The 14,305-nt window shown below is 43.2% G+C and overlaps 1 protein-coding gene across 7 annotated transcripts in view; it reads right to left on the bottom strand.

Annotated features, from left to right (window-relative positions):
• Nucleotides 1-14,305, bottom strand: part of GRM7 (glutamate metabotropic receptor 7) — a 304,695-nt gene that overhangs the window by 193,867 nt on the left and 96,523 nt on the right. For all 7 annotated transcript variants that reach the window (XR_012589416.1, XM_074603377.1, XM_074603378.1 and 4 more), the window contains exon 2: nt 9,149-9,365. Coding sequence is in view for 6 of the 7 variants with exons in the window: in XM_074603377.1 (XP_074459478.1) it covers nt 9,149-9,365 (217 nt within the window). In the remaining variant the exon portion in view is untranslated. The remainder of the gene's footprint in view (nt 1-9,148; nt 9,366-14,305) is intronic.

The raw sequence follows: 14,305 nt of genomic DNA, 5'->3' as shown, positions 1-14,305 counted from the left end.
TCTATTCTGCTCCATACTCCTGTCTTCACCAAGAGGAACGTATTACCTGTGAGATGCAGAAAATCTTCCAAAGAACAGATAAAAAAACCTGGATTGGGATGACGAAATTCCTGAACCTGCATCAAACCAACTTCTTCGCTTCTGCGCCATGGAACAGGCACACTGCAAAATGCAGGCGCGTTCCCTGGGGGTGTCCAACTGTGCTGGTAAAAATAAAGGCTCAACAATACGTGTCTCCTCCGCTTTGAAATAACGAGGACTTAACCGATCACTTGGTTTCAGCTGATCCACATGATACTTTTCAAATAACCACAAAAGCAATGTTTTATTAAACTTGGGGTAACATTTTTAAAGGATGATGGCAGTTATTTGTTTAGTAACAAGAATTGCCTGTTTCAATTTTATTCCGTCCTTGAAATGCAATCTCCAAATGTTCAATAAATGCCACAAAAAGGCAGATATTTATCACTAAAGTGACTTACGCTATAACTGTGACAACAGCCTGCTACAGCTATCCAGTAATACTTTGCCAAGAAACCAGCTGTGTGAGATCATTCAGGAGGACAGAGTGCAAGTTTCTGCACGTATCAGCACAGAACTGCGCTCAGATTTCACATAAGCAGACGCGAAGGTAATCATAATGTCATATCTTTACCTCTTTCCTTCTCCCCAAACTCTGTTTTATTGATTTTTCATGAGTCTGTCTGAGCAGGAGGAATTACTCAGACCCCTGCTAGTTCCATCACAGAACTGTAACGCTGTTTGGGCAGACACGCTTCTGATGGGGCCGTGCCATCAGGTAGGTGCCCAAACCACGTGCTCCTAATGCCCATCAGCTTCACTGAATAAGATCATCAGAACCCTATAAATCTACACCAGGCATTTATCTTCAAATGATGACAAAAGATAGGAAAATACGTATAATCCCATACATACCAATGACTGGATTTTATATATTTTTTTTAAATTCCAGTTCTTTAATGACAGGTTTCTATTTGGTGCCTACACTCCCGGTGTAGTCAAGAGAGAGAAATAGCTGTTTCAAAAGGGCAACTCAGATCTCATCACTCTTCCTCACTGCCCAGGGAACAGCGCCAACTAACTTTGGACATCTGTTCTGTCGTAGGTAGGAAGACGCCTCGCTAAAGAGATGAAGACTGCATTCACAATGTTTTGATAATCTAAAAATACAGGCAGGTGCCTAGAGGGTTTCTCAACACCTACGCCAGGCACCTAGTGAGTTGTACCCAATATCCCAGGGAAGTCAGAAGTCCAGTCATCACCTCAAGGACATCACCCGTTCACTCCTCTAAACGACATCACTTCTCGCAAATAATAAAAAAAAGCCACAGCAGCACAGACCAGGCACAGAGTAACAGATCTACTCTGCAGAGATGCACTTTGCTTTTTCTTTTCCACTATCAGAAAGCGTACTATTAAACTCTAAATGCAATCCAAAACACCCTTGAGGATCAAGTCCAGTGCATCTTCTACTACATCAGTAAGAATTAAATGAAAATCCTATTAAACCTATTAAACCCGACAGACTGCAGCACAAAACACAAGTTGGTGCAACTTCAGAAAGCAATAACAATTTTTCTGAAATGACAAAACATTTCTTATTTGACAAAACACAGGAAAGAAAATAATAGATTTAACAACATTGTTATTTAACTAACATCACTGAATACCAGAAGGGACAGATGCATGAATATTTGAAGGAAAAAAAGAAAGAAAAATGGAAACCACTTGAAGTACTTGGATATAAATGACTTGATTTCATTAGTGGTTTATGTATTTATTTTTGCTATATTTGACCCAGACAACAGGCGCTCAAGCAAACAAATAAAGGCCATTCCCATTGGAAAGTACAATAATTTAACACAACCAAAGACAAAGGAACAGCCCCACGCTGCTGCCTCTCCATCCCCCCAAGACCTCCATCCCATCCTGCGGATGCCGAGCCACCAGGCAGAAAAGCTCCAAAGGGAGTAGTTGCAGGACCAGTAATTCACTGGGAAAACTCCATAAACCTCGACCCATGCTCTATACCCTCAAACTCCATAAAAGCCCCGGGGTCTGTGACCCTCCCAAGAGCTGCCGTTCCATGAAGTGACAGCACCTGAGATCCATGCTAAACACCACTACGACAACGGCTGGTTTTCTGAGGCAGCCTTTTGGACTGCACTTCAAAAACATATTGATAGACCAATTCATCGACACGTAAGCTCAGCTGTTTGCTCTAACTGAAACGCTATAGAGGGTTTCTGCCCCTTGGGTTACGGCAGAGGGACATCCAAGGAACACAGTTTGCAAAACGCTATTCCTTCAGCTAAATAAATAAATAGGCATCACGGTGGACAGTACAACACCTTAGCCCAAATCCTTCCAAACAATGACTCACTCAAATGAATATTTGAACAGTGACTCTGTTAAAAGTTGGGTTCTGTTAGCTGTCAAAAAGAACAGAAATCATAGATCATAAATTTGGGGCATTACTAGATGATGTGTGGTATCACCCATTGCCAGTATGTTGTGCAAAGCTTCACCAATAAATCGTAAGTGTTTGTTATTTCCTAACATAGCCACTGCAATCTTTGCCCACCACGGTGCATCCCAGTTCCGACTGTCTCACTGGCATTAGCAGGACTGAGATTTCAGTCCCAGGATTTTGACAGAACAGCTGGGTGACATCAGTAGATTTTTTCACCTTCCTTTCTCATTTTTGGGCTTTTTATAACCTTGGGTTATGTTGGAAAGTAACTGCTCCTCGTAATGAGTATTCTAAACCCATTCAGTAGGGCTTTAATGGATCAAGAATAAAAAAGAGAGCTTTCATTAACACCAGAATGTAAGACAAAAAAAAATAAATCAGGACTTTCTACTTGGCAATAGGAGTCAGTACTCTATTTGAGATACAGACAGAACAGTCTCCTCTCCCTTCTTAAAATACAGACATTTGTACAACTCCCTCGTAGCAATGATTGAACTCTCTCATGTTATCCAGCACTAATTTGTGCTAATGGAATTCCCAACAGACAGCATAAAAATTAAGTTCTATTACAAAAATGCAGATTCAGGATCCTAGCAGGCAGTGGAACAGACCTACAGGAGCCGACAAAGATGCTGTGTGAATCACCCCGGGATGATACAGCAGCTCTTGGCTTTTAACGGTGTCGGCTTCCATAGAAGAGAAGTACTGAATTAGAGCACCATATTATGATATACCACGTGGAGGATTTCACTGAAAGTGTCATGAGATGATGCAGATCACCAAAAACCGGAATCAAAAGATTCAGATCTTTTTAGAAACACAAGTCAGGGTAGAAAACAACTATCAAGGCTTTAGGAAAAGCTGCCATATTTGCACATTTAGGTGGCTAAAGAAGTTTAAAACAGTCTTTGCTACCAATAGCAAACCCATAGAAAATATTTTCTGTAGGAGGTATTTAATTGTATGTAGCTAATTTGTAAAGAAACTAATGCATTAGGAGATTATACGAGTCAATGCACAGATTATTGCAGCATGCAAAAAAAAAAAAGTGGTTCACCTGAGTGAGGTGGAGTGACACTTGCTAGGCATAAGGGCTATGTGTCTCATATAGGTACGTACGTGTGTGTATACATATGGTCTTTACTAGAAAAAAACAAAGCTGGGAAAACCAAGAAAAAAAGGAAATTCAAGTTTAAATGGGAGAATAGAAAAGAAATACTATTCAACATCACTGCTGGAAAAAAATTTCTACTTATGAGGGTAAAGAGAAGGATTCATAATTTCACAGGTCTCCTCTTTGCCCAAAAAATGAATGTTTTTGATGTTGCCTCTGTTTCTGAGGAAATTCAGCTCCTGCAGCTTGTGCACCCAGGCCATCCCTGCCGCATGCAGATGTTCTCAACCTTGTGTAACAGATGTCTGTGCCGCGCTCGAGGATCACGGAGACAGAAGAATTAAAGAAATGAATAGTTCAAAAAAAGTCTTCAGCAAAAAAAGGAGAAAAGAAGATAAAGAGACTGTTGCAAGTGTTGTGCTTCCCATGTTAAAGTGGATTAAAGTTTAGTCTGCTTTTTTGTTCTGTCAAGGTGATGATAGCCTTTTAACAAATATGACACTGCAACTAAAAGTCTTCAGAAGAAACTTCAGTATATATAATCATACCAGCTCACTGCTACAAGAACTCTAATCCTTTTTTTTTTTTATGCCTTTAGTACACAAAGAAAGATGACATGCTTTTCCAGAATTTTTCTTCTCCAGTCCTTCCAAATGGATGAGAACATCATCACCTAAACTACTTAATTCTTGGTTTGTAGATTAAGGTTCTTCTATTACGGGCACGTTGCTCTGTGCAATACAACGGGGTCTAGTTTGTGCAAACAAGCAGAACCGTGCTCAAAACCAGCCTTGCTGAGCAGAAATACTTATTTCTGAGATGGCGTTGGCCAAGGGAGGCATGGAAAGGCAGCAGAAAGAAGGAAAGGCAGCAGACGTAGGGGTTTGCGGAGCCCAGCATTCCCAGCCTTACACCCGGCTCCAGCCTGGGGAGTGAACACCAAAGAATCCTCAGGCAGAGCAGACAGTGTACTTGTCTGTGCAAATGGGTGAGTTTTTGAGAGAAAAAGATGAATAAATGCATACTAGGTCTTCCATTTATCTGTTAGGTGGCATTCAAGTGGTCTTTTGCTAACGACTTCAATATATATATTTCTTACAGATAGCAATTAACCTTCTGGTACAGATTAATCTTTTAAAAAAATCAAAGATGAATTAATCTTTGAAATTCAAGTATTCAGTAGTTTCATTAATAATCTGAAATGGTCCTTTAGATTTTCCATAATTAGACCATTCCCCTAATTTATTAATCCCACAGACTGCAGAGCATGTTTCAAATCCTCATCTCCTGCCACAATGACATATTCAAACTCGCTTGAAGTACTCATAATAGAAGTCACTTTGTGAAAAATTATTAACTCAAAGGATCAAGCAAAGTCTTTATATACTAAAGCATATTTGAAAACTAAGCAAGGGTAGCACTTTCTACTCATCCTCACAATTCCTAAGATCTTGACTGAATCAGAAACAAGTTTGGATAAAACACTGAATTTAGGATAATTAGCTGCTACAGATTTGAGGCCAAAGATAATAAACACGCTGGTACCTATGGACTAGATTTTCGTTTCTGCCAAAATGCACTGATTATGAGATACAAGGCAATTGTCTGCGAGCTAATAATGACTGCTTATCGTCGGTGTGTCTCAAACTTTGACTGCTGACCTCCACTCCGGGGTTGTTCCTGCTGCTGGCAGATGCACCTGGTCCTAAAGGGCCACGCAGGGGAGAAGTGACACCAGGACCCTGCTCCGACACCTCTCCCAACTCTGTTCTGCTCATTAAAAGGGGTCATGGGGGCAGGATTCAACCAGCTCTGAAATCCTTGCAGCCTGGAGCTATATATGCAGTGACTGCATCCCCCACTTTGGACCGGGCTACAGAGCTCGTTGTGCCACTGCAATTAAGTGTTCACATCCCTGCTGGGCTCCGGGGTTTGAGCGGGGAGCAGCAGGTCCGCCCGCACACGACATGGTGGTTCTCCAAGTCTCACTGCAGCCTTGCTGGGTTCTGAGCCGGCAGCTCAACCCCACAGCATCCAGCCCCTGAACAGGATCAAAACCTCAACACAGAAATTAAATGGACACTGCTTTAAGCATAGCGCAACTCCTCCCGATCAACATCACATGATTTAGCTAGCTGGAAAATGAGGCAAACTGTGCCTTACCACTCAAACCCCTCTCCTGTCCTCCCCACGGCCCTCAGGGTGTGCTGAGTCTGCCCTCCAAGCTGGGAATCACAGAATGGTTTGGGTTGGAAGGGACATTAAAGATCACCCAGTGCCACCCCCTGCCCTGGGCAGGGACACCTCCCACCAGCCCAGGCTGCTCCAAGCCCCGTCCAACCTGGCCTTGAACCCCTCCAGGGATGGGGCAGCCACAGCTTCTCTGGGCAACCTGGGCCAGGGGCTCACCACCCTCACAGCAAAGAATTTCTGCCTCAGATCTCATCTAAATCTCCCCTCTTCCAGTTTAAACCCATTCCCCCTCATCCTATCACTACATGCCCTTGTAAAAAGTCCTTCTCCAGCTTTCTTGTAGGCCCCCTTCAGATACTGGAAGGCCGCAGGAGAAGAGAAGAGGAAGTAATCCACAGCCTCACTGATTTCTAGAAGAACTGGATCTTTTAACTAAGGCAAAAACTTCCTCCCACTGCCGTTGCATTTCTGTTGCTTCTAGCATGAGTTTTCTAATTAGCGTGGAGTTTTGATTGGCACCCCAAGCACCAGGTTAATCTACCTGCACAGCAGCAGCAGGAACATCACAAGTGTGGTCCCCATCCCTTCCTCCCCATCCCTGCTTGACGGCTTTTACGAAGCTACTGCCTAATTACACACCTCAGTCGGGCCACAGATATTTGGACCAATTTAAATAGATTTAATACATGAAGCATGCAGATCTTAGTAATACTTCACCATCTTGTGAAACCTCCTGTCCCTTCTGTTCCTCATTAGAGAGGGCTGTTCACTTCATGCACTCAGACACACGGCTCTTGACCACTGAAATGTTTTTAGATAGATAGATCAAGGAGCTACTGACAAGACCGCAGCCATGAGTCAGTAAAATTATTGCTGCTTATTGCTTCTTCAGGAGGCTCTTTCCAACCCTGCTATTACAGCAATCACCTGACAGCCTGGTTAATCATTTCTTCTGCATAAAACGTCCCCAAGGAGGCATAGACGCATCAGGCACCAGGAAAGCAACCCCCCATGGCATGTCCCCACAGCACAGGAACATCCCGTTGCACTGTGAGCCCCCAAAACAGCACCTGGTCATGACCAAACCCCAAAGTCGGAGAGACAAGGTGCCATTTCCCCGTAGGGATCAAGGTCAGGACCCATCTCCAGGGCCGCACCGCCCGAGAGCACGGCAGCTGCTCCATTAAATGCCTAGACAACAGGACTGTCATAGCTTCCAGGATTTTAAAAAGCTGGGGAACTTGTTGACAGGTATTAAATCCCCTCAGAACTTCACCTAAGCTTTATCTGTGTAACATAAAAAAATTCAGTGCAGCCCTGAGAAGAAAAAGCAGCTGAACTGAGTCGGAGGCAGCTCTGGGGATTGGATTATTCCAGTTTCCAGACAAGACAGGCTGTGGATATGAAAGAAAGTTTATGCACTATCCCTGTTAGTGTCTTAATCTCATAGCCGTGACCTGTATCACCCTGCATGCAAAGCTGTTTTAAGAAGGGTATTCTTTCGGTCTTATGCTTTATTTTTTATGAAGGACATTGAATTACATGTTGACTACATGAACTGCTCTCATTAGTTTAGTTCTACTGAAGGTCTATAAAATGATATAGTATAATTCAGCTAGAGTTTGTCCTTGGCATAGAGAACACATTTCTGGTATGATTTTGCAACAGTGGATATTTGCAAATAAAGTCAATTTTAAATTATAATGAACACTGGCATTTGTCACTTCCTGCAGTATTAAATCCAAACCCATTTTCTTTAATACCACATAAATATGCATTCGAACGAACGACAAATTCATGCAAATATAGGTTCCTTCTGTGATACCAACATAATGGAACAATTCTGGATTCCCCTCTCTAAGGCCCCTTTCTCCGCTCACGCCATGGTGACGCTGCCCAGTGTGATCCATCAGCTACGCAGTGGCAGTTGGGGACCGAGCCGAGGTGCCACCTCCCAGAGGACACAGGCAACTTGCAAAAGCAGAGCGTCTGCTGCGGAACCAGCTTTGCAACGCCCAAGGAGATGAAAACTCCGATGGCTGCTCCAGAGCAGCACCCATCCCATCCTGGTCCTTCCCTTTCGTCACTCACTAATCCGGCTGGTGATTTATGTAATTAGGTGAACTGTGGATTGCGTTTTGCTGGTTTAACACAATGCCAGGGCAGTCACAGGGCGGGAGATAATGCGAGTTCATTTGGGGAGTACAGCAGAGCTTACTCTTGTGCAATGATGTTGGGTTCCTGATCACGATATATCATTGAAGGCTTCTAGAGATGGGCTTTGCACATACCGCCAATAATGAATCACATCTTCTGCTTATTTTTCCTTACCAGCACAAGAATCAACTCAAATATTTCAATTTCCAAACCTTGATGATTCTGGATTGCAAACCAGCTTGTCACAGATTTATACCTCTATTCCCTGAAGTGCCATCTAAAGTCCTCCTACGTTCTGGCATCTCTGGGGAAATTTAGAACTATTTACCCTGACAAGTAAGTCACCAGGATAAGGGTATGAGCACACTGACACAGCAGTCACACTTTCAAGACAGGTCTGCTCTATGTTCTGTACCAGAGCAGGAAAACAAGCTGTAAAGTCAGAGATTTCTGCCAACAAAATTAAGATGATTCAACTCGATACCATAAGCCTGACCCAGCGCAAGACACAGCATCTCCCTGTCCTCTTGGAACATCTCTCACTGACAGTGGCATTGTCCAACACGGTTCGACCTTCTTTGGACACCACTAAATGAAACCAGGAACAAGAAAAACGTGATGCATCACACCAAAGGTCTGATGTGCCTCGCACCATTCCGCTGAGTGGTTTGTCTCCATATCCCAGGCCAGTAATCTTTGAGCCTTCAAGTAAAAGATTATGAATTTTCTCAACTGAATTGGTCAAGAGACATGGTAAAGAAAAACAATACAAATCAGGCAGTGATCTGAAAGGTGAACAGCAACAGCATGACACAAGTCAATGTCTGGTAACAAACGGTCTTCACAGAATTTCTAGCTGCAGAGAGATAAAAGCTCAGCATTTTAAAATCTGTTGTCTACCCATGTCAACCCAATATAATGCCATCCAGTGGAATAGTAGGAGCTTGATAAGACTCCGGGTTTTCCATTTTCTCCAGAAATGACTGAAAACCACTAAAGTTTCAAACTCTCTGAAACTCCATAAGCAATTTAGGAATGAGAGTATCTAGGAGCCATTACAGAGGCATCGCAGAGACCAGGAGCACCTTTAGAATAAAATATATGTTCTAGAAAAATAATGTAACATTTGGTACAAAATAACATTCATTACTTCTATAGCGTTTTCTGGAGGGAGGATGGGCGTTGCCTACCTGCCTCTCTGGAAATTTGCATGAAGGACTCGACTCCTTTTTCTCCATAATTCCCTTCAGATGCCAAAGTGGACACATAATTCCATCCCAAAGCTTTCACAATGTCCACCATTGCTTGTGCTTGGAAGGAATCTGGAGGAACCACACGTGAGAAGAAATCATAGCGCCTGTCATCACTCAACTCTGGTGCAGTTGAGGCATAACTGATTTGTGGGATCTGTAGAAAAAAATAATTTCTGATAAATATACATATTCATATACTCATTGCACTTCTTGCAGCAGTTAGCTAAAGCAGTTAGCTTCAGCCGAGCTTCGGTTCATCTTCGTTGTATCCACCTATATTTCTCCATCATGTTCCTTTACAATGCACAAGTCAAAGAAACAATCTTTTCATTGACTTCAAGTTACACAAAAAAATCATTAATCAATAGAAAACAACTGTATATGTGCACATTCATAATTTTTTTCCTTTCAGGCAATCTTAATCAAATACAGTACACACAAACCATTTTTCTCACTCTGTCCTTTTTATTGGTGTTCTGGTTTTACTGGCATCAGGTTATTTGGGATTCTGAATGCAACCCAGTTTACGTCTATACCTGTCATCACTGGCTGAAGGCCAGAGGGGGCCTTCATCCATTTTTGGAGGATGAAGAAGCTCTTAAACATTAAACTGCGACTCCAGGTTTAAACAAAAGGATGTTTATTTTTGATCCTTTCTGATGAAGCACAGTTGTGAAGATTGCTGAGCGTGGACATCTCTGTCCCACAGAGACAACCTGGTCACGGTTCAGCCCTATCCTAATGCCCTGCCTGCCCGTGACTAACCAGCTCTTGCTGTTCCTTCTCACAGCAGAGCACGAAGGGGGCTGACAGTTACTTGCTATAACAGGAGACCAGAATATTGTTCAGGGCTATTTTCTCCTTGATAACAAAGGTCCCTAAACAGTTATCAAGCTGACAGTATGTTAATCCCCAAACACATTATGCAATTGTTTGAGTAACAGTCTGGGACTGTTCCTTAAATTAAGGAACCTGCCATAATTCCCACTTGAGATGCCAAGGAGGGAAAAAAAAGATTTGCAATATACACAAACATGATCATATATAATGATTTGGGACTTCTAGACTGCAGAAAGGTCAGTATTTCATGCCTCAGTACAAGCATCTTCTGCATTCTCATATTCTGTCTCTGCAGAGCATTCCTACAAGTATTTATTAGCTCTTCTGCCTTCTCAGAAGAATAAGCATTATCTTTCCCTGAGCTCAATACTGCAAAGGGCTCAGCGCCTACGGTTCCCACAGAGGTCAGTAGCAGATGAGAGCAAACTCGGCACTTCCATAGAATACGCACTACATCTGTACGTCTGTATGTACATTAACAACTTCTACAGCAGAGTAAAAGCAGACTGAAGACCCAAAAGATAAGTGAACTTATCCAAACCATCTATAATTATTAAATACCCCGACATTTGTTGAAGCATGTTCCTCTTCTTAAAGGTAATATCTCCTGTTATTTTATAAACCGTAGCCCATGACTTATATAAGATCTGAGTAGCTTCACTCAGCATCAGCCTAGAGCGAAACGCGGCTCGTGGCCCCTGCTCCAAGCCCTGCCCCGGCAGGAACCCTGCCCCAGCAGCATGCTGAACCAAGGCCCAGGCGCAGTACCACTCTTACTTGCTATGAATTATTAAACCTGAACACTTTAACTTTCAGCAGGTGCTGGAGCTGTCACTGTGGATGCCGGAGAACTGTATCCCCCGTCACTTGGCACAGTCTTTTCTTTGGATGCGTTGTGTCACCCCTCTGCACGTCCGCTGGTTTTAGAGCCAGCGAGGTGGCTAATCAAGCTGAAAGCTGGGATGCTTTAGCTTTTTAATGCAAGACAGCAAGTCCTCTACAAAGCCTTACCAGATTTATTTTAGATCTGTGGCATGCGGACAGCACGTCGCCAGCAAGACCTTCCAGTGCTCCAGTCACAGAAAATTAAAAAAGTTAAAATTGAGGCTGCCGGGCAGACACAGCGTGGTGTTCACCACTGGTACATGATTTACTTGCTCAGTATTTCGCCCAGGGGCCAGCAAAGCTTGGGGATCACTCTCAAAGACAAATAGATCGATTATACCAATTTATCAGGGTTCTTTATTTTTAATCTACCTTAGGGATGACTTTCAGCTAACACCAACTACAGCGGTTGCACAGAGAATGCCGGGCACCCTGGCCATCAAAAATAATTGAAATACCTAATTTGTCTGTGCCTGCAATTGCTGTTGTAATAAATGACTGGTGACATTTTAGGATCGCTCTCTTCTCATTTGTACAAAGCAGTTAGCGGAGCTTGCTCAGCTGCTTATCAGCTTAATTCATCTATTCATTGGATGGTATCATATTAAGCGGAACAGTTAACCAGGCTGACTTTATGGGTGCTGTTTACCCGTTATTAATTAGACAAGCACCAGGTAGACAACATACAGTCCCACACACAGAGCCGTACTGATAGCCGAGTGATGGTTTTTTAATTATAAATAAAAGAAAGGGTGAAACATGATTTTTTACCTGTGGCGAGTGTTTGTATTTCAACATGCCAACAACTGCTTTTTCAACTAAAAAAAAATCAAAAGGAGCATATTCTGCACATTTACAAAAAGCAAAGCTTCTACAGAATTTGCTCCATTGCTTATATTACTTCGGAGACTTTTTGGGTTTCTAGTCTTTTTCCTCTGTCCATAAAATATTAACCACTTCTGGCTGTTCCAATCATTTGCAGTATACAAAGCATATATTGGGGGTTTTATTACCAACATTTCTTACAGGATACCTAAAAGCAACGTGAAGTTATATGTACGAGGAGTAGAATTTTCGTGAGATTTTGTCCAAATACGGGGAGGAAAGTACTTCAATGGATACAATATAGACTGCAGAGTTCAACTTTGTCCTGTATGCCAGACACCTACAAAAGATGTTTTCCCTTCCCACACGTCTTCCCGTGCATGCAGGCGGCATCCCAGATGTCCAAACTGAACATGTTTGCATCAGCTAAAATTTAACAATTCAGCATTTCTTCTTCTCTTTGTTTTTTAACGTTCACATCCAATTGGATGTGGACAAACCTCCCACGGACTCAGCCAGAAAGCTTTCTCCCGTACTTCACACCATATGTTCCTCTGTGTTACTGGTTTGTTTTTACCAAGAGTGACTTTAGTTTGAGAAACACAATGGCATGTTAACACCAGCCAGATCTCAATGGCCAGGCTCCCTCTCCTCTCCAAGAGCACGGAGCTTACGCTCATCACACCAACATCCAAAGGACAACATACACTGCTACTGCGCGTTGATGGCTGCTCACGGGGTAAGCCCACAGACACACACCTTCACCTCCTGCGAACATTGGAGTACACTTGAAAATAAAAATGGATTGACCCAATTCATCAAGACCCAACCCCAAGCTGGCCAAACGTCAGAGTTCTCTGTTCCCAAAGACGATGAAGCTGGTCTCACCATGCAAGGGGGTGAAGGGAGGCCAAGGGAGAACAAGAAGGAGGGCTAGAATTTGATTACTCTGATCATGAAAATTCAACCTTTCTTGAGCACTTGCTGGCGCTTCTCAAGCCTAGACCAGACCTCTCACTCGGGGCAGGAGGCTGGAGCCTCCCCGCTCACACCACCAGCAAAGCTGCTGCCCCAGGGGCCAGGAGGGCAGTGGCTGGATGCACTCAGGCTGGACTTCAGCCTTGAGGGTGCAGAAAAAACCCTTAGTGAAGCTACCCACGTAAAACTGCAGCTAAATGGCTGCACGTTTCATAAACAACTCTTCTCCACCCTGATCAGTGTGTAAAAACATCGTTTAGCACTGCTGAAAGCTGCTGAACCATCAACCCACGAACGAGAAGTTCACGCACAGACATGAGATGAATGAGCGAAAGGCAGGACAAGCTGCAGTACGATGCCAGGGATGACTGAACAGTAAAGATGACCATAAATGTAGTCCTACTACTACCTAGTATGTCCCCTAACGTCCTCTCAGATGTACCGATCACTGCTAGCCTTCTTTCTGTTTTGGTTTTAGAAAGCTGCTGATGTGGTTCAGGCTGGCAAACAAAAGCCATCTGACAGTACTGGCTGCCCTGCCCTGTGCTCTAACCACATGAAAAATTGGAAGTTTATCCACACACTAAGTAGATAGCACCAAAATAAAAAGGTTTGTACTCCCTCTTTCTTATAGGTTTCCCCATTTTTACAAGTCTTTCAACACATCGCTCCTCTTATGCCATACTCATTCTCCTTTTGGTCCTGCAAGGGTTCCGTTTGAGACATCGTGTCCTGCTGCCACGGGAAGAACTGGGATGTCAACAAACGCAGCAAGCACTACAATGACCTCATGTCAGGATCACAGAACAGAGTATTTTAAATGAGGCTGTTTGGGGTTTTTGTTGGTTCTTTTAATTAATCAGATAAATATTTTCTGTCTCTTAACTGATTTCCTTTCATTTTGGTAAAATCTGCTACTTGCCATTGATATCTCAACATTGAAAACTTCAGTTTAAAGAAACAAGCTTTCTCTTCCATCACATTTTCCTGCTTTCTGTTCAGAAACATGTTTGAAACATCAAAAAGCTCCAGGGAATTAGAGTCTGCTTTCCAAATGGCTCTAACATCTTGGCAGAAGAGTTGTGATCCGTACAGCACAGGGGATAAAAATCCCCCCGGCCCTTACACAGGAAGGCTGGGAGGGGGAACAGCCTGCGCTCCTCCTTCCTGTGCTGCACAGCAGCCAGCGTCTGCAGAAGAGGCATCAGCCTTCACCACCATAACCGGGCACGGCTGGAGCTGGAGCTTTCTGAAGGACGCTCGAGTACTGGCAGATGAGTGAGCAGATCACCCACGTGGGCGGCAGATTTTCCTGAAGGCAGTTTTTGTGTTTACAGGACAAGGGCAAGCATCTCACCCCAGAGTTTTACATGTCGTTTGCATGGCTGATGTTCTGGTTACAGTAAGAGTGAATGATTAATGCTGGGAACATTGCATTAGTCAGTGATTAATTAATGTTAATTTATTTTTAACATTGTACATTATTCTTCATTTATTTCATTTTCTTCTGTAAATGAAAAGCTCTCACTGGATGACACTTGGTTGTCTTCCTGAAACGCTGGGCTT

This window comes from Larus michahellis, chromosome 10 (genome assembly GCF_964199755.1).
Source record: "Larus michahellis chromosome 10, bLarMic1.1, whole genome shotgun sequence".
NCBI classification, from domain to species: Eukaryota; Metazoa; Chordata; class Aves; order Charadriiformes; family Laridae; genus Larus; species Larus michahellis.
The sequence above is the reverse complement of the archived record's forward strand: the minus strand, read 5'-3'. Positions and strand labels throughout refer to the sequence as shown.